Source organism: Anarhichas minor, unplaced genomic scaffold (genome assembly GCF_050575085.1).
Source record: "Anarhichas minor isolate MPS153535 unplaced genomic scaffold, ASM5057508v1 ptg000007l, whole genome shotgun sequence".
Lineage (NCBI taxonomy): Eukaryota > Metazoa > Chordata > Actinopteri > Perciformes > Anarhichadidae > Anarhichas > Anarhichas minor.
Genome location: NW_027466453.1, coordinates 22,126,065 through 22,145,860, shown reverse-complemented (window position 1 = coordinate 22,145,860; position 19,796 = coordinate 22,126,065). Strand labels below are relative to the sequence as shown.

At 41.9% G+C, this 19,796-nt stretch overlaps 1 protein-coding gene across 1 annotated transcript in view; it reads right to left on the bottom strand.

Moving 5' to 3' along the window:
• grin2ca (glutamate receptor, ionotropic, N-methyl D-aspartate 2Ca) overlaps positions 1 to 19,796 on the bottom strand; it is a 44,607-nt gene that overhangs the window by 9,417 nt on the left and 15,394 nt on the right. The window contains exons 3-7 of the mRNA XM_076086612.1: positions 17,505 to 17,619; positions 11,763 to 11,974; positions 3,668 to 3,836; positions 801 to 954; positions 35 to 160 (exon numbers count right to left, since the gene is read on the bottom strand). Of these exons, the coding sequence (XP_075942727.1) occupies positions 35 to 160; positions 801 to 954; positions 3,668 to 3,836; positions 11,763 to 11,974; positions 17,505 to 17,619 (776 nt within the window). The remainder of the gene's footprint in view (positions 1 to 34; positions 161 to 800; positions 955 to 3,667; positions 3,837 to 11,762; positions 11,975 to 17,504; positions 17,620 to 19,796) is intronic.

Below are 19,796 nucleotides of genomic sequence, written 5' to 3'. Positions count from 1 at the left end.
CAGCAGATGGACGACGGAGGGAGGCCAGACTCACCTTTGGCACTGACCAGGCTGCGGTTGTACCCGACCGGACTGCAGTATTCAAAGACGAAGACCGTGATGGCCACGACGGTCAGACACATGACGAACATCATCACCCAGACCGCCGGACTGTATGGTTCTACAGAGGACAGAGGAGACAGGAGACAGGAGACAGGACAGAGTCAAGCAAAAGGAAGAGCTCATCATTCAAACGTCATCTGAAGAAAACTGGGCAAACAAAGACTAATGATTCTACTACTAGCATTAAAGGAAGCAGAATCACTGATTTGTATTTATAGCACATATTGTATTTATTGTCACCGTCCTGAAGGTACAATATTCACATTTCTCCCTTTAGGGTTTTTATTTACTTTGACTTTTAATATTTTATAAGTCATGTTCAATGCCTGTTGATTAAATAAACCAGCCAGAAGGCAAAGAGAGCCAGTTATCATCTTTTGACCCGGACATAAATAAACATATGCATAACCTAATAAATCTAGGAAAATACAGTATGTCAAATATATAGAATACAAAAAATACAACTAAAATAAACGGAAATAAAATAAATAAATAGATAAGTAAATAAATATATAAATTGATAAAATAAGTAAATAAAATAAATATTTTAAATAAAAATAAGCATAAAACATAAACGGTACAAGTTTAAAGAGTAACCAGAGGTGACAGGAACTGGTGCTGTTTCAATCCCAGTATGTGTCACACGTCCACATCCGTACGTCTTCATTACTTCGGGGGAGCACAGACGAGTGTCTCACCTAAGAAGGCAGATGGTGAGACGGTCCCGTTACTCCTGGCCACCATCACGCTGATCCCCGTCTCCACAAACGGCACCGAGAAGTCGATGATCTCGGAGCGCTCTTCGTTTATGGTCAGCGAGCCGATGGCCATGTCCGCCCGCTTGTAGAACACCTGAGGGAAGTCAATAAAGATATATATATATATATATATTTATATATTTATAGTTTTAGGTGTCATGAATACACGAATGCAGAGTTTGTCCGGCATTATCATAAATCTGAACCCCGTCTTACAGCGTGCAACATAATGCTGGACGTCCACTGCTGACCTTTGAGATAAATCTCATCCATCAGTGAAGCAACGCGCTGGGCCTCCGTCCCTGAGGATGATGTACTGTCTGGTTCTTCAGGCGACCACCCGGCAGCCAGCTGGACACGACTCAAAAGCCTTTGTCTAATGTTTTCCAGCCTTTTTTTTTCCACCAATGCATTGTGTAATCTAATCCATCTCTTAATGCATTGTGTCGCTGCATATAGTATAGTGCCTATTACATAAGGCGTCTAATGACAAGCATGACAAACAGGAAGTGGAATTATTACAGCAGGCTAAGGTCACTGGGGCTCCGGTCGAACCTCTGCAGCCCGACCTGTTCTGCCTATTAGCTCTCCTACGGAGGGAGACGCCTCGTTGTGCACAATATTAAAAAAGAATTAAAGAAAATACATAAATAAATAATTATATATGAAACAAATAAATATATATAAAATAAAGACATACATATACAATTATAAATAAATAAATTGATAAAATAATTAAATTGATAAATATGGCGTCTAATGACAAATATTACAAGCAGGAAGTGGGTTTATTCACAGCAGGGCTCTGGGGCTCTGGACAAACCTCTGCAGTTCAAAGCCCCTGTGACTGTATAACACACACACAGCACTGTTTGTTACACTGATGGAGAGCCGGTAGATTTACAGTCCAGACACTCTGCCTCATTCAAGCCATTAGCGCTGCTATGGAGGGAGATGCCTCATTGACCACAATAGCCTTTGTTTTGTTTTTTTGTACAAATACAGGCCAGCTAATGTTGTATCCTCCGATTCCTGAAGAGGAGTCCGGCTACCGAGATTATTCACAAGGACACCGACGACTCCTCTCTCTTTCCTCACCCACCACAATGACCTTGATACCAATTCACTCTTGACTTGATAATGGATTTTCTTTGTATGTGTGTGTGTGCGTGTGTGTGTGTGTGTAGCCGAAGCAGCCTTGTCTGAGGCTTTCACTGTGATCTCACTCTTATCTTATCTGTGTGTTGTAACACACAATGTTTTGCTCATTATCAAAGAAAATGATACGGCTTTTACATTCATGATTGCTTTTTAAGCTTAATACCACAATTGGTCGATCGTTGGGTTTTACTCGGATAACATCAAAAAGTAATAAACACAAAAAATCAAGTGAAGTTAAAATAAAGATTTGCTTTTTTTAATTTGAAGGTTCTTGATGATAATGAAGCAAATTTAGACACGATGAAAGATCCAGATCATTAGAGTTGTAAACGGCAGCATCAAAATGACTTTCATCTTCTTCAGAAGGTATCGTGATCTGAATGTTGTAGTTTGTGTTTCTGGATTAATATGTTGCTACTTTAAACTGGTTCTATGTCTCAATGATGATGTCCGTTACGGAGAAATATTTCCTCCCTGCTCCTAATTCAAGTCAAATTTTTTGTGACAGTTTTTCCTTGACGGAGTGTTTACAGTCTATAGTGTAGGCTGGGAGAACATATCTACAACAACAAACGATTAACATGAATGTCAAACCTAAATTCTTTTACATCAATAATATCCTAATAAGCAGGTTACACTCCATAAGGAGCTTGAAAGGTTCACTCGGCAGGAAGGGTCTCAGGAACGATGCTATCAAAGATACATTATAGGAAACGTAGGATCTCGCTTATTTGGAGTTTTGGCCCGTTTTAAAGATAAAAAGTCCTCATTTTTCTTTAAAACGTTTCTATTTTGTTCAATCTTGGTTACTCGAGATCGGACATCCAGGGCCGAGTTACACCACAGACAAACTGGTTTGTGATCAAGGATTTGAAATGAATTTGCTGTTCCAGAAACATCTTTCAATGTTTAGCAGAAGGCAGATTCTATCGATCAATTTTATAGCATCTTTCAGATTGTAAGTTAGTTACAATTGTCTTGATATCGATGGAAGAAAAAGGAATTCAGGAATTATTATTAAAAATAATATACAAGTCTTTAACTGATACTAGTACATTTAAAGGCGTATTGTCGTTGGTTTGTTAATCATGAAGGTTTCTGTGCACACTGGGCCCCACGGTAGCTGTAAACGCCTTAAATCTAACAAATTAAAACGACATTAATGCTGCATTCACATGTAATCAGACAGAAGATAAACGGCAAACCAGATATACATATATATATTTATATATATATATATATATACCAGAATACCGCTAAAGGTAGACGGCATTAACGTCCAAAGTTTAAATATTTAACTTTTTGCGTTCTGGAGATTACGGAGCTCCCTCACACAAGAATGGTGTTTAATTTTGCAAAATAATTATTATTAGAAAGCTGCGTTTTATAGCTACATAACTAGACAAATTGCGTACAACAGTAGACAAAAAAAATAAAATAAAGGTTTGTTGGAATTAAGTCATCAAACAATGTTCTTTCCATGAAATTGTAGATGTATGTTTTGCATCGTTTGTAGTGGATATTTCACTCCTGCGATAACGAAAAGCAGCTAACAGAGAAATTGAACCTCACTCGTCGTCTTTGCGACGTCCCCACGTAGTGATGCTGGCCCTTTAAGACTAGCTGCCGGTAACGTTGCTCCTTACCTCTCCGATCATCCCGTTCCAAATGCTCCGGACCAGCTTGCCGTGCTTGCCGTTGGTGACCAGGTAGAGGTCGTAGGAGAACTTTATGGTGCGGGACAACTTCTTCAGGGTGTCTATGCAGAAGCCTTTACAGCACAGCTTAGTGTACGGCTCGGTGTGACCCACAATGCTAAGGGGCAAAAGAGAGACAGAAAAGGAGATGGTGATGGTTCAAACAAACTCTTTGGGTGAAACTTATTCTTCAAGGTTTTCAGGTTACATTATTGGTTTCTGTTCATCTGGACTGCTCGGTTCTCATTGTTATAAATGATGCTATTAAAGTCTCATTTTACATTATCAATTGAAGGGGAAATCACGAATTATTAGATCCAATACGTTGTTTGTGTTGTGTTGAAATACCAGTTTAATCGAGGCTCAAATTTGAAATGGATAAAACAGCGTAATGAGAAATATTGAGCAATATTTAGATATGTGGGGTCGATGATCTGCATAAAAGATTAATTATAACCTTCAACAGTCCACTGTAGTGTAGTTTAGACAACGCTGTTATACAAAACATGCATCTCCTGGTAATCAAATAATAATATAATGTAATGCAATGCAGCACAATGCTGGTTTAAAATGTGTCTTTTCTTCATAGTTTTGGCAACCATTTTATTTTATGTTAATCAACATTGTTCTCACTTGATGATCTGGGTAAACCAAAGGTTCATCATTATCATCTATCCACAGTATTTTGGTGCATTTTAATGCTCGAGCTGATACAGTACCTCAGTTTTTGGTCGTGTACTAAAACAATACTTTTTCAGATAGCTTCCAATATTGAGAAATATGAACATGTTTTTCTACAAAACCTTTCTACAAACGACATAAACCAAAGATCTCACATGTTGAATGATGTTGAAACACAAGGGTTTCACACATACGGGACTGAGAAGAAACCGTAAGGCAAGATGATGATGACGGTGGAAATTAGGGGAGGGGGGGCAGTTGGAGCTACTCCACAGGCTTGCTATTATGTCACGGCCCCGACAGATGGACGGACAGCTGGGCGGACCAAAACAAATCCAACGTGAATTAATCACAAGCAAACAAAGGCAGACAAGATTGAGCCTCGTTGCTGGATTGTTTGGACGATGATGGCAACTTGGCCAAAGCCTCAAAATGTTCAATGTTCAAAATGTTACCTGACGGATAGTTACGACTTCAATAAGTCAGTGCCAGATACAAAGGCTCAGTGCAAACATGCAGCTCAGCCATTTAATGTTGTTATTACTTTGAGTAACGCATTTTCAGCATCACACATTTCTCATTTTTTTCTGACTAGAGCTTGAACGCATCGTAATGCAACCTATAACTTTAGCAGTTAGCTCCGTTATTGAGCCAGGCAGGACTGTGCCGCCCACCGGCTGCTAAAAGCTAGCATTAACTAGCACTCCTCCTGCTGATTTCAACACAGATTTGTTGTTCACAATGTTATCAGGAACATTTTCTATCGTCCCCGGGATGCCGAGACGCCGTTAGTCTCGAGCCCTGATCCCCGGTTCCTACGCTTTATTTCAGATGAAATCTACTCCTTTTTATTTAATTGAGGTGTTTTTCAGTGAACATGTGTAAAAGGTACAACAGTCAGTCTTACAGGTAAATTCATGGTTACTGATTGAGCCTTTAATGCAAAAAACCTTGCTGTAATTTTTGTAAATAAAGCAAATCAGAGTTGATTATTGGTCGCCTCTTTTGTAAATCAGTAGTGCTAATTAGTTGTTGTACTGATTCTTAAGATGAAGAACACGTTACCCCAAAAAATCTGACATTCCTCAGCAAACTCACTTTACTGATGAGGAGAAGTAATCATTAGTCCTTCAGACTGTCACTGCTCTAACAACAGCTTCCTCTTCTGGTTTTCTGCCATGCAGCAGTCTTCCACATTATCGTATCCAAACTATTAGGGCGGCATAAACGCTTCACAAATTCGACAGATAGCTCTTTTTTTATTTATTTCATTTTAGACTCTCACTAACACCTGTTCTCCCCTCACATTTCCCTCTCTTCCAATCGCCAGACAGTTTGACCCAGACCTGGATGCGTTGTGGTGTACTCCAGTATGCTAAACCGTTTTAATGAGGACAGGCGTCTGTGTAATACCTACAACATGCCAAGCTGAGTAACCCTGACCAAAAAAAAAAAGACACGGCGTGCCGGCTCGCATACAGTACTGATCTTCAGACAGAGCACGCAGCAGAAGCTAAACAGACTCAGCATACCAAGTAAAAGAGGCTGACGAAAGGGCTGAAATCAATTCCCCTTACTTATCAGCAGGATTACCAGGAACGTGGGGATGAAAATGTCCCTCAGTTTTAACGGTAATGGGATGACGCAGGTGACGTGAGTCAGGAATAGAGCACGGTCTAGTTTAGTGGCCTGTGAAACATCCTGTACTCTGCTCTGATTTAGAGAAAAAGTCTTTCTATGTTTTACGGTTATGTGAGGATTTTTAGTTGCTTCATCATGTGGGGGAACTCCTCTTCTTGGTTTTTCGTTGAAAGGCCCACGACACCTCCAGAGGGCTCAAAAGTGACCACCACCATCTTGCCACCAAGTTCTTATCAGGCGGTAACCTCCAGTTCCGAAGAGTGAAGCCGATGCGGAAGTGTCTTAAACTTGCATTCTCTCTAATGACCAGCAGGGGGCGACTCCTCTGGTTGCAAACATAGAATGTATACAATAAGTGGACGTAGTCAACGTGACGCCACCCATTGGTTTGTGGACTGCCGCTCCGAAGCCTCAAGTTTGGAGTTTTGGCCGTTGCCATCTTGGCTTTTTTGCAATCAGTGAACAGGAAGTGACCATATTTGGACTGAGGAGGAATGATGTAGAGACGCCGTATACGTCTCTGGTTGAGACCTGTCAATCACCGTGTAGCCCCTAAAGCATCCCCTGCTTTATGGTCTGTTTGACTCTAAATGGACCATAATGTACTAAATGAACATCATGCTGTATTGAAGAAGACTTGAAACTAGAGATTGAGACCATAAACTCATGTTTACAATGTTTACTGAGGTAATAAATCAAGAGAGAAGTAGAGTCATGTTCTCATAGACTTCTATACAACCAGAGGAGTCGCCCCCTGGTGGTAAAACACTTCCGCATTGGCTTCACTTGTCAGAAGTGGAACCGCCTGGTTGCAAAAAGAAGACAAAATGTATGTATGCATGTAACAAGCGGAAATTGACAGGTGTTAAAGGACATTCGTAGGAAAACACGTGAAAAAGATGAATAATTTTGAATGATCACACGTTAAACACACATGTTAAATTAACATATATACCGTAGATTATTCTATAGACAGACTGATGTAACTGGTCAAAAATGCTCTCATGGTTAACGAATAATGGTTTCCGTTGTTATTCCTAGCCGTAGTTGTAGTTGTTTCCATAAATGAATGCGCTGCTGTATGAGAGGGATGTATTTCTAAAACTTTTAAAGTGTCTGGCTTTCTCTCCTTCATCTTGGCTTGATGACTTCTGTTTTTATTCATCCAAAGAGAAGTTATAGTCCAACATTAAAGCTTTATTTGCTTTCAGAGGAACCAAAACAGACACACCTCTCCAGCGCATAAAGGTGGGCAGTGTGAGGTGATGCGGCAGCGAGCTAGTGAGCTATGGGCGCAATGCAGAGAGCACTAATGACACGTCACCCCTTCACCTCCCCCAGACCCTCAGTCTAATGGACTCTGCTCCCACACATCAGGACCAGGAGGCAATGAGACGGACAGGCGAGGCGGCGAGCGGGGCGGTGCCGGCGCCACAACAAACCGCGACAAATGAACACTTCAGAGGAAAAACAAGGCTGCCACAGCAGACCGCGAGTAAACACAGCACTCCCAACATCCCCCGTCTCAACAGATGCCAGGGTTCAAGGCTCGGCTTTACGTCGGCTGCCAGTAGCATTTAAATGGGTCTTTGGGAATTGCTGCAAATGTGCGAGTCGGGTTATTTATTCAAAGTGTGGACTTTTTTTTTTTAGAGAAATGTTTGGAAGCTTCTTTAGGAATGGTTACATCTCTTCTCAAGAAAATTGAAACACGACACTCTCAGTGAGACACTCTGGGAAAAATTGACCTCGTAAAATAAGTAGTAAAGCTGTACCCGGTGATGTTTCATGTGAATAAAGTTAGGAGGCTGCAAAGTGCCACTTCACTCCCCCAGCTGCGATGCTACAGATTCGCCAGATTTTAAAAGACTGAAACAGGACCGGGACCAGAAGAGGTCACGAAATGAATTTGAAGGGTCGCTAGACAATTAGAGGAGAAGCAACATTTCCACTACATACAATTATTAGATAGTGTGTTTGTTTTTACTTTAAACTAAATTGGGTGTTAAAGTACAACTGCACTGATGTTCAAAAGTTTGAAAAGTATAGTGAAAGTCTGCAAAGGTCTGCAGCTGGAATTGAACTGGAATTGGATTTTGCAACCAAATTATGATGAACCACTTGGTTTCTTTAACACACATTAACACCTGGAAGCTGCCCATTACAACTACATGCCGATCTGTTGGTGATTCTACTGTAGCAGATGTAAGTGCCTTGCTCAAAGGCATCTCAGTTGCGGTAACTGTTCTCTATACCTTCTAGTCACAAGCTCGTTACATTAAGCTGCTTCTTTCTTGTGAAGTTTTGCCTCTTCAGGCCTCTAAGAACTATTAAAAATGAAACAATCTGAGAGGGAACATCTCTCTTTAGTTAAAATGCTCAGCTAATGTACGTTGACATTCATTGGTGGATTATAAAATAACAATGAGCCCCCTGGACGTAGATGCCTTGAAGGCCCCTGCATCGTATTTACCAGTCTCCACAGAGGTACAGTTTCTTTCCTCAGATCGTGAGGGACCATATTGGATTGTGTTAATACTGAATCTAAACTCAACGAAACCCAAACACTCTACTTAAACCCTCGTTGTGTCCTTAGGGCTGTGCCTGCCAGGCCTGTTGGGTAGTGGTTTCATGTCGAGGGGCTTACAAGTAGCCAGCTAAAAGGTTTGGGAACAGCTTTACTTATCAGTAATGAGTAGTAAGTGTGACTAACCAGTGGGTTGGTACACCGAAGAATAATACACCCAAAGTATAAGCAGTATCCTGACCTCACAAAATACAGTCACTACAGTTTTCAAACATCAACATCGCTGTGTGAAGGTTTTTTTTGGTGCAGCTTTCTTGTGTGTTGTTCTAGTCCTGTTGCTCTGAGGCTCTGGGGAGCTCATCTACCGCCGCACTCAGTCTCAGCTTTAATTAATCAACTTATGATCTCGCTCCCATTAAACACAGTTAATGTATGATGACATTATCTTCCCAGGTCAATACCACCCTTCACCGGGGCATCACCTCTGAATAAATCTCCAGAGTCTGCCGGCAGTAATAATGCAGTGAGATGGAGAGCTTGAGAATGTTTCCGATACCGCCGGAGAACACGTATGACCCAAAGGGAAGAGCTTGTGTTAACTGCTTTGGGCGGCTTTAGCCAAGTCTGAAGTCGGGGGCCCTGTTGGCTGTTTGTCAGGCCTCTCTGAGGACGAATGAGGGAACTACACAGATGGTCTGCCAGGCTGGCCCAATGTAGGGGTTTGAAGGGGGCTGAGGGATTGAAATGGAGAAACCTGCATGACTGATGACTCCCTATTTAGAAAGCACTGATGTGGGTTATGAGTTATGGCCATGTTGAGGGCTGGGGGGACTTTAGGGCATGGAGGTCATTCAGGTTTCGGTACCATTTTTCCTTCCAGAACCTGAACTTGGCGTACCGGCAGATACAGAGCACAGATCGGATACCACTCTGTTAAATGGTAAATGGACTTGCATTTGTGTAGCGCCTTTCTGGTCTTCTGACCTGCCCATCAGGACAATTCATACACCGATGGCACAGCATTCGGTGGCAACTTTGGGTTCAGTATCTTGCCCAAGGACACTTCGACATGTGGACTGGAGGAGCCGGTGATCGAGCCGCCGATCTTCCGATTGGAAGATGACCACTTTGGTGGGATTTTCCAGTGCTGCCAAATTGTTGACATTTTGCTATCTCTGGCTAACTCTCCGCTAACATCGACCCTATCAGTACTTCGCATGTGCAACTCTCAGCAGAGCTGGAAAAGATGATCATTGGCTACTTCCGTCATCGATTTTGGATGCAGCAATCATTTTTAGTATTGGAACAACTCTCAGCTTATTTTAAATCATAGGTCGACTGATAACTTGGCTGGCTGATAAATAACTTGCCGGAACAAAACAATTGCAGTTCAGAAATACCAAAGATATCTTTGACGTCATTTGGAAAAGTGATGCCTGCCAGAGAGCACCGACAATTTCATTTCTCAAATAATTCTTCAACCAAATCTAAGAGATCTTACAACAAATGTTTGTTCATGTGGTGTATTCATGTTAAAATACATTTAAAACCCTTAGCTATATCAATATCCAGTATAAGTCAAACTCCTGTTAAAAGTGTCTCAGTCAATTATTGATCAATTATTATCTTTGTTATATTAGTTTTTTCGGTCACATGTCCAGAAACATTGCTCAACATTTGCTGGTTCCAACTTCTCAAATGTAAGGATTTGCTGTTTGCTGTGTTTCTGTTTAATTGTAAATTGCATATTATTGGTTTCTGGACTTTTGGGCGGGACAAAATAGGCAATTCCAAGAGATCACTTTGGGGTCTGGGTGATTGTAATCTACACTGTTTTCTGTCATTTTACAGACTAAAATAATTATCAATTAAACCTAAGTACAATCAATAGAGTAATAATTAATGAAAGTAGTCTATAGACGCTCACTATGAACAGAGATCTACCTTCAGTTTAGACAGTTTGAAGCGTGGAGAAACGTGTTTGGTCGATGTTTCTCCTTCAGCTTAATTCACCTCCGATTGACTTTATCTCCTTCTGCCTTGGCTTTTTTTTAAATGTGCCATTGTCCGACCAGGGGAGTGATGCACTTTCTATACCATTGGGGCGATTTGATCAGCATGAGCGATAAAGCACTACAGCCCTCCATAACACTGAAGGGGATGTGATCCTCATCTCGCGTTCCTCTCATCTCGTTAACACTATTGTCAGTAATGGATAACGGCCGGCGCTTCTCTCCCCCCTACTAATGAACACCAATATCAGTCTCTAGGTGTTCAGGATTGGTGGCGTGGCCTAATCGTCCCATCTAATTGATACCCCACCATGCAGCACATATATTTCCCTGATTGGGTCACAGGGTGATCCGGAGGATTTTACACTCTGGCCGAGCAGCCTAATGAGTATCTCACCTCATTGAGTGATAAGAAGTCATGCCTGGGCTAATGGCAGGGGAAGAACCTCTTAATCTCATACCTAATGGCACTCTCAAGTGAGATACAAAATCAATTAAGATGGGCATGTTAACATTTGAGAGTGCATGTAGGACTGTACAGTGATATGAAGTGGGCTTTCGTAAGATGGTTTCTTGACTAAAGACTGTTTGGTGTCAGCAAATGGTTCTGTAGTACTGATGAAGTAAACATGGACAGAATCTCAAAATGATCTATCTATCTATCTAAGATCCAAGGACTATAGATGTTTTATTAAACCTTCCTCCTCTTCTTTCTCTTTTCATTAGGAGTTTAAAAAGACACTCGGGTAGCAGCTTCTCATTTTTGCCGATGCTGAACGTTGCTTTTGCTGTTTTTTTCTTTATCATGAATGAGCTCTAGCTAATTACCTGTTAAAGCCGAAGGTAACTTGCCAAAATGAGACTTGTTGGTTCTCATGAATGCGATAACTCAGGAAGTCTTGAAGGAATTCCTTCAAATTTGGCTCAAGCTTCCACTTGTATTCAATGATGAACCGATTAGAATTTGGCGGTCAAAGGTTATTGTGAAGTTTTTTGGCCATCACTCAATGATTCCTATGCTGATTATGACATTTTCACACAAATGTCTAATAGGATGAAATGATTAAGGGATGACAGTTTGGACAGACATGGATGTAAACTGCAACTTGACTTGTTGGTGGAAGCACACGTTTTAGTTTCGGTATGTCAGCTTAAGTGTTGCTGAGCGGCAGCATTGACTCACGTCTCCGTCTTGTTGGACTGTCGTCGGCAGGGTACGGTGTTGCTGACACATGTCCCGGTCGCCGGGTCCACTGACTCCACGATGACAAAGGGCCTCTCCTCCAGCGTGGCCACCGTCAGATGTCTGTAGTCCGACACCGGCTCCAGGTAGGAGCCGTACCGCGGCCACACCGGGTATCTCATTTGCATCATCCCCATCTCGTAGGTCCCCACCTGAAGGGTTCGAGAGAGAAAGAAATGGGTGTGAATCACAGCGAGGCAGTGACAGATCTCTGTACCAAGCTCCATATGCTTACCACACTGCGTCTTATATATCTCAGATGAAAGTAGTGAGGACACGACTGCATAACACCGTCTATCTCGACCTCCGATCTTAATACAGTTGTCTCCAAGTCTCTAACTGTATACGTTGTTATCGCGCATCCTTGTGATTTGTGCGTCTGGACCTGGCGCAGCGAGCAGGGTTTCAGTTTAGAGGAAATTGTTTTTTGGGTCACTGGGGATGTAAAGAGTGCAATTTCACATCTACTGCAACCAAAGCAATTCCACCCTCTGCTATATTACCAGTTAGCTAATTGTAATTGGATGTTGTTGGGGAAATGAGCGTTCAAGCGAGCCTAATACATAATCAAGATCTGAAATTAAACAATTATTTGGATAAGCCGTCACCTGTTTAGGACCGCGTTCCGCTCTTTGAATCAGGGAAACAAAAGAATAAAGGTCGCAGAGGACCAATTGGACCTCAATTAGCTAAAACACCAACTCATCCCAATGATTGTTGACTTCACGCTGAATCAGACGGGCCGATTGAATGATGCTTTTTCTACATTTGTAAGCATCCAGACATGAATGAGAAGCAGCTACGGTCGACTTTTAACATGTTTTCATGTTACACGGAAGAATAATGTGATTCAACAAAACACTCCACAGTTCTGATGTGGGATGATTTAACATGATGCATTTTATTTAACAAAGCTTTTTATCACATGCTTTGTAAAGGCAAGACCCTAATTAAGGCTGAAATATGTTATTACTAAGATTAATTATCCACAAAAAATACTCAGGGATTCCCATTAACAAGGCAGTAATCAACAGAAAATAATTAAATCATCAACTAGGAAAAAAATGAAACGTGTAATTAATTATTCATTTCCTTGTGGCAATAAAACAAAACAAAATGTATATTAGGATGTTGTGTGTGTGTGTGTCTTTTTTGTGTGCTAAAGAGTGTTCTAACATCTTTGGTGTTTTGGTGTCTGTGTGATTGGTTCTTATTCCAATAACCGATAATTATCTGCTTCTCATGGAAGCAGGTATGGAATCGACCAATTATATATTGTGCATCCCTAAAATACGACGGCGCCGCTAAATGGCGTAACACTAAAAGCTGTCCCCTGATTCGTCAATACAAAAGTGACTTTATGTAATCTATTGTCTCTAACCTCTAAAAGGCCGACTTTAGCCTTTTTCTGTTACTGGGGATACAATAAAGCCGTTTAAATATATAATCTGTAGAATAACATTTTTGTTCGTTTTCACTCCCATAAACTAATCTGTCGTCTGCACAGTTCACCGTGTGGGAGCAGATCGTGTCACAGTTATCTTATTCTTCTGTAGATGGGTCGATTACACTTAGAGTTTACTTCTGGTAGTGAGGTATAGTTTGAGCTGACTAATATTCAAACTGTTTATTTCGACCGTTTCTTTTTCCTGGAGGGCTAAAAAAACATCAAAAATCAAAGTGTCAGTCTGGACGAAATGTTTTCCCTCCCACATAATCTCTGCTGTTTATGCAGGAAGAGGAACAATCCTGTCTGATCACGCCAGTCAGTACAGCTTGTCACAATGAAATGAAAGAACGGGAAGTGTGGGAGAGAGAGAGAGGAGAGCACACATCCTAACTCTTCTGTTACTCCTCTCTCCTGCCCGTCGTATTGATCACTCCTGTTTGTCTGTCGCTTACACTCGTCGGCTTTTTTAGTCAAAGTCAATCAGAATTTCAAATTCCAGGAAAAACATATACAGTATACTGAGATGACAAAAAGCACAACGTCTCCTGCGGCTGCTCCGACTGTGAACATCTTCATCGCTCGTTCATACTGAAAAAAAAAGGTTTTGTTTTACGCAGCACATTAAAAAGTGATGTAATGACAGGAAGGGGCGACAAATGAGATATGCAATGACTGCCACTCAAGTAGCAGAGTTGGTGTAGGCCGATTACAAAAAAACCTATTGGGGAAGAATACTAGATTATTTCTTTTTGTGTGCAAACCAGCCAGCGAGACTGTAATTTCAGGGTTTGTGCGTGTCACAGATATACAGCCAGAAAACAGCAGCTTGCATATCAGCCTGCCCGATAACAGCAAAGACTCCCCCGTCCTCCAAACCCCCCCCCCCCCCCAGCTTCTTCTCCCTTACTCTCTTTTGTCACGCTCTCCCCTCCATCTCCCAGAGTTACCTTGACATTTTAGATTCGGGGGAAGAAGTCGGAGAAGCGGCTCAATAATGATTCTCCGGAAGTAGCAAGTTACTCAGGACTGCATAAGATAAAGAGCATTGAAATGGTGTTAAGTTTAAAAAAATGTAACGCGAGGTATATACATGGGTGATGCACGAACGTAACAGAGAACAGTGTACAATGACGAGGCTGGCAAAAAAAGAAAAAGGCAATCAGAAGATGGAATTGATTTTCATCTCTGAGAGTAAAAAAAGAGCCCAGAGGCACCAGAAAGTTAAGCACAGAAAAGCTATCGCCGAACACGACTTTTTTATTTATTTTTTCTGAAATGAGCATGAACGCTGTGCTCTAAAAGGAGTGAGAGAAATGAGTTCTCCTCCCATGAAAAGGTTTATTTAAAGGTCAGCTGGATGAATGAGAGGACACATTTACCTTCAGCTCTGGACTCGAGTCCTGAGTCATGACAGGAAGTCTGTGAAAGGGTTTCTGATTGGACAAGAGCTTACACTGACTATGGGTATCGTTAGGATTTATCGATACTCTTATCAATACTGCTTATCGGTTCGGTTCCTCATCGATGCTCTTATCAATAAAAAACATGATTCATTTGTATGTAAACAAACAGTCTTTCTTGAGCAGCAAGACAAGAAGTTCCCAAATCTTTAAACTACGTTCTCAGCTAATCTATGATCCCAGTGATTATCTTTCATTGATGATCCTGTACTTGTGATCACACCCGTATGACATCACTAACGTATGACATCACTACCGTTACATGACGGCTGCTCCACCGACAGACTGATGTTCTGCTTGTTGGTCACATGTTGTGATGAACTTACTTGTGAGGGTTTTATTGTGTTTGAGACGACCAGAGTTCTACAATGTTTCCTTCTCTCTGATCATGATGTGAGTCTCACGCTGTGCTGAGCCGGAGACAAAGACACAGAGACAGAGAGACAGAGAGAGGACGTTTGAGACGAGGACGTCTCACTATGTAACTAAGAAAGTACCGATAGCAGAACCGATGACTCAGGACCTTATCATGACTCTGGGTTTTACTCATTTAGAACCAGGTGTCGGGGGGGCATCCCTAACGCCACCCTCAACCAAAGCCTTTGTCTGTATCACTAAACCTTTTCACAAGACAGTGACGAAGACAATCCATGTTGTTGTACTTGTTTTGTCTTCGATAGCACAGATGACCCGGATGTTAAGATGGTTAGAAGCCTCCCTGATCTATGGGGAGTGGTGCGGTTGAGGACAAAAGCCCTTCAACGTGTGCGTCATCCAACAGCCAGGACGGGGAGGCCTTTAAGAAAAGTGGAAGACACGACTGCTTTTGTCTGCGTTTATAAAGGAAAAGCAGCTCATCGGGGAAACAAAAGAGCGGAGAAAGAAAGAAGGCTTTTCGTTTGAAGGTGATCAATGCTTGTTACCTGAACTCTGCAAACTGTTGCTGTAGCTGATTGATTCAAGATGGTCTCCATTGTCGATGCCACACAGTGATGTGCGGTGCACAATTGTTGGTAGATAAAATAAACGTTATATATTTTTTTTTCAGCGCCTCTATGAGAGTCCAACAGCGCCCCCAAGGCCCCCAGATTTCAAATTTGAAATTAGTTCAAACTAAAATGATTAGTTTTCAGCCGTTTCTGGTTCAAGCTTTTAAATGTGGAGTGTGAAGCCTTTCTCTCTATTTCATTGTTAACTGAATATCTTTGGCTTTTGGACCATTAGTTGAACACAATATACAAAACAAGACATTCCCAGGTTTGTCTCAACTTGTGATACTATTTCGTGATATTTTTATGGACTAAACAATGATTTCTTCAAGTGATTTGACAATTTGTCATGAAAATGAAAAATAACAAGATTATTAAAAAAATGCTGAGTAAAACTCAGAGGAGTAGGTTGTCGTTTTAAGAAGAATAGCTGGTCCACCTTAAAGGTCAGCCCACCTTAAATGAGCCACTTAATTCAGTAACAGGGAATTGCACTTAATTCACAAACAAACAAACTACGTTCACAGCTGTAACGTTCTCAACGGGACCCTCGCTAACATTACTCTTCGGTGCAGAACACCGGTAGCGGTCGTATTACAAAGTCGGCCAAAAACAACAGGAGCTGAGCGGCTTTGTTGGAACAGCAGAGTTTGGCGATGACAGCTGGGTTTACTGAACAGAGTGAATGTTGAACTGAAAGGCAGAGCCGACACACGACGCCACTCTTTAATTAGCTGGACATTCACTTTTAAACTACATGTTAATGGAACCTCTGTGTTCAGTGTGTTCAACAATCGTTCATAACTTCTTCAAAATCTGTCCGATTCAGCATAAAATGATATCTTACAATATTGTGAACGACCCACATAACGTTGACTGCAATTGGAGCAGCTGCTGTATTAATTCAAATTGTCTCGTGTCTGCTTCCAAAACCAAATAGCTTCCCATTAGCTCACAGCCTTGACGGCATATTGGAAATTAACAGGAAGTCGCACCCGTAAACATAAATATAACCTAATTAGCTTTTGAAGCGCCTGCGGCTGTTTACTTTGAAGCGTGATGTTTAAATGAACACCGCCTCTTCAGCCACTGGAGGAAGTCAGCTCCCTCCAGTCGGACGTCCACGCCACACATCCTGTGGTTAAATTAAAGTTTCAATCTCCAGACGAGTCAATGAGGCGGCACGCTGCTGCAGCAACGTTACCAGATCAATGTGTGTGCGTGGGCTTTCTTTTAATATCTTTTTGAAGGGATGGGGGTGAGTACGAGTAAGTGACAGAGGCGTGTGTGTGTGTGTGTGTGTGTGATCAGAACACTATACTTCATGAAGTAGTTCGCTGGTATCGGTGGACTCTTTACAGAGAACCCAGCGGTGTATGAAATCACGATGCAGAGGAAGACGCACTGTGACAGCAGAGTAGCTCTTCTGTTTTTATCATTCTACAAGTTACATCATGGTGTTAATGCATTCACTAAATACATTTAGGCGACATCCTCACTAATACGTTTCTGACTATTCACCTACACTGGGTTTCTTTGTGAACTTCACAATAGTTGTGCAGAACAAAATAAGCATTGATGAGTTGATGTTTTGTGTTTTGTGTACATTGTCGTCCTCAAAGCCGCAAACCGTGACTTCAAATGTCCGCTCCGTAGGGCTGATCACGCCAATCGCTCCAATAACGGATCGCTTCCGCCGCATGTCGGCAGTAGTAGAATGATGAAGTTCAGAATTGAACTGCACAACAGCGGCTAGTATAGACAACAAGATGAAAGAGCTCACCTTGTCCCACTGTCTCTCTCGGTCCAGAGTGATAATGATCATGGCTGGATTCACCAGGTAGCCGTTGCTGTTGAAGGAGAAGTCGTTGTGCTCCCAGGTTACATTCAACATGTGCCTGCAGACAAACAAAGCCCAGAGAGAAAGATGATCAGTGAGAAATACCGTCCAAAATCACTGAAAAACGCCCATCAGCAGGTTGTTTTGTGTGACCAACAGTGCAAAACCCAGTGATGTTGATCTTACTGTCACATAACAGGAGTGTGAGAACATATCAATATACTTTCCTCTTAATTAATAATTCACATGCAAAGATTCGTGGCAGACAGTTGCTCAGATTGCACTAAAGGCGTTGGATGTCAGAGGGATTGTGATGAATGCAGATCCAAAATAAACGTTACTCAGATATTATGCACATGGCAGTGTGTTAGTTGTACTGTGAAAAGAGAGTATTCAGTGTCCGTACAGTGCGATAAAGAATTGTTTGAAATGTCCCTTTTAATGAAAGTAGTTTACCAAAGTCGCCAGTGGACAGAATGCTACGTCCTTCCTCCTGTCCGTCTCTTACTGCCGTAGATTCTGGCTGCTTTTAAAGTCGATAAAGATAAGTACAGATGTTTCTGTGTTATGTTTATTCTAAAAGATAGTTGGATAGTTCAGACAGTTAAGGACACGTTTCAAGTAGAGAAATACGACTCCATCATTACAGCATGCTTTCATGAATGCTATTTAAATTCAAACGGTATAAGATTTTATACTTTCAATGCCTTAAGTACGGATACAAATTATTGCCAGAATGCAACAAATTGCACTATTTGGCTGATGTCACAAATGCGTCGTCATCGAACAGAAAGCTGCGTTGTCACAACAGGAACACGAGGTTTCTTTCTGACAGCTTCTGCGGTGTGAAGAGAAGAGATATCTCCTGCGATTCCACCGTGTCATCACTCACATCCCATCAGACCTGCGGCGCTTCCTCTCTCTCACTTCAGCCGACGCTCCAGCAGAGGTGATGAAAGCCCGCTGGGAGGAGAATAGCCTTCGGCTCTGTCTGTGTGAAAAGCCTATTTAATCTGGTAATGTGCAGTAATCCCATTAACAGGTGAGCTGACTCATTACCAGAAGCTCGTTTGACAAAAAAGAAAAAGTCTCCGATCAATTGAGGACAAATCTGAGAACCGCGGGGGATGTTAGTGTTTGATGTGGCTGCAAAGAGAAGAAATGACTGAAGTGACTGACTATGAAGTTAATGGAAAGTGCTTTGTTCTGTCTCGCCGACCTTCATGTTGCTGCTGCTCACATCATGGCTGCTGGGTTTGGAGAAGTCCAAAAGGAAAAGGAGGGTTGTACAGTATCAAAGCCCGAGATAATGTTTTCTTCATGCTCGCTGTGGGTTTACAAAAGGAGAAGTTGTCTCCCCTACAGCTCTGAATGGACTCCAAAAGGAAAAGATGTACTTCAGACAGGAGAGGGAGAGTGATGTTTCATAATGCAAGAGAAGTGTCCGACGACACACATTTACACTCCACACACTCCCAATCTCCCTGAATGACCTTGGTCCATATGAACGCTGAGGCCCGAGCAGGTTTTTTTTTTCCTGGCTCTTCCTTTGCTGATTAAAACATTTAGGATTTGCTCCGTGGCACAGATGGCGTCAGATTGCTCTTTCTGGGCAGGGTTTGAGTCGGGAGAAGCTCCGCCCTCATTTGTCGTCTCCACCAACCACCCGACCCCGTCACCGCTAAATCACCTCGCAGTCTCCGAGAGATACATCGCTGTGGACAGGAGGACAAAGACGGCAGAGGACACCGTTTGGGAAAAGTGTGACAGTCGCTATAAAACGTTTTCACGTCACCAAACAGATGGGAAGTCATGCATAATTAAACTCTTGACCTCTTTTTGCCGGTTCCACAGATCCAGATCCGTTTCTGATGTGTCTTTATGATATATCAGGAATTAAAGAGAATACTTAAACCCATATGATCCCTGAACATCAGACAGAATGATGCCTTTCCCAAACAAAAGTTATACAAATAATATGCTGCTGATATACGTAAATCGAAACACTAAAAAAGACTCGGACATCAGGATTAGTAGTTTGTTCAAACACATGTTTTCCTGAGAGGTGACCTCTCGTGGATGTTCAGCTGATGTCTTCTGAGAAGCAGAAGTCGTGGCACGTTGGCACAAAGGAGGTTGTCGGGCATACAAAGCATCAGACACGGAGGAGCTGCAGGTTGCACACTGACAGTCAACATTGATTTCTTTTATCCCTGAAACACAAACTCTCCTGAA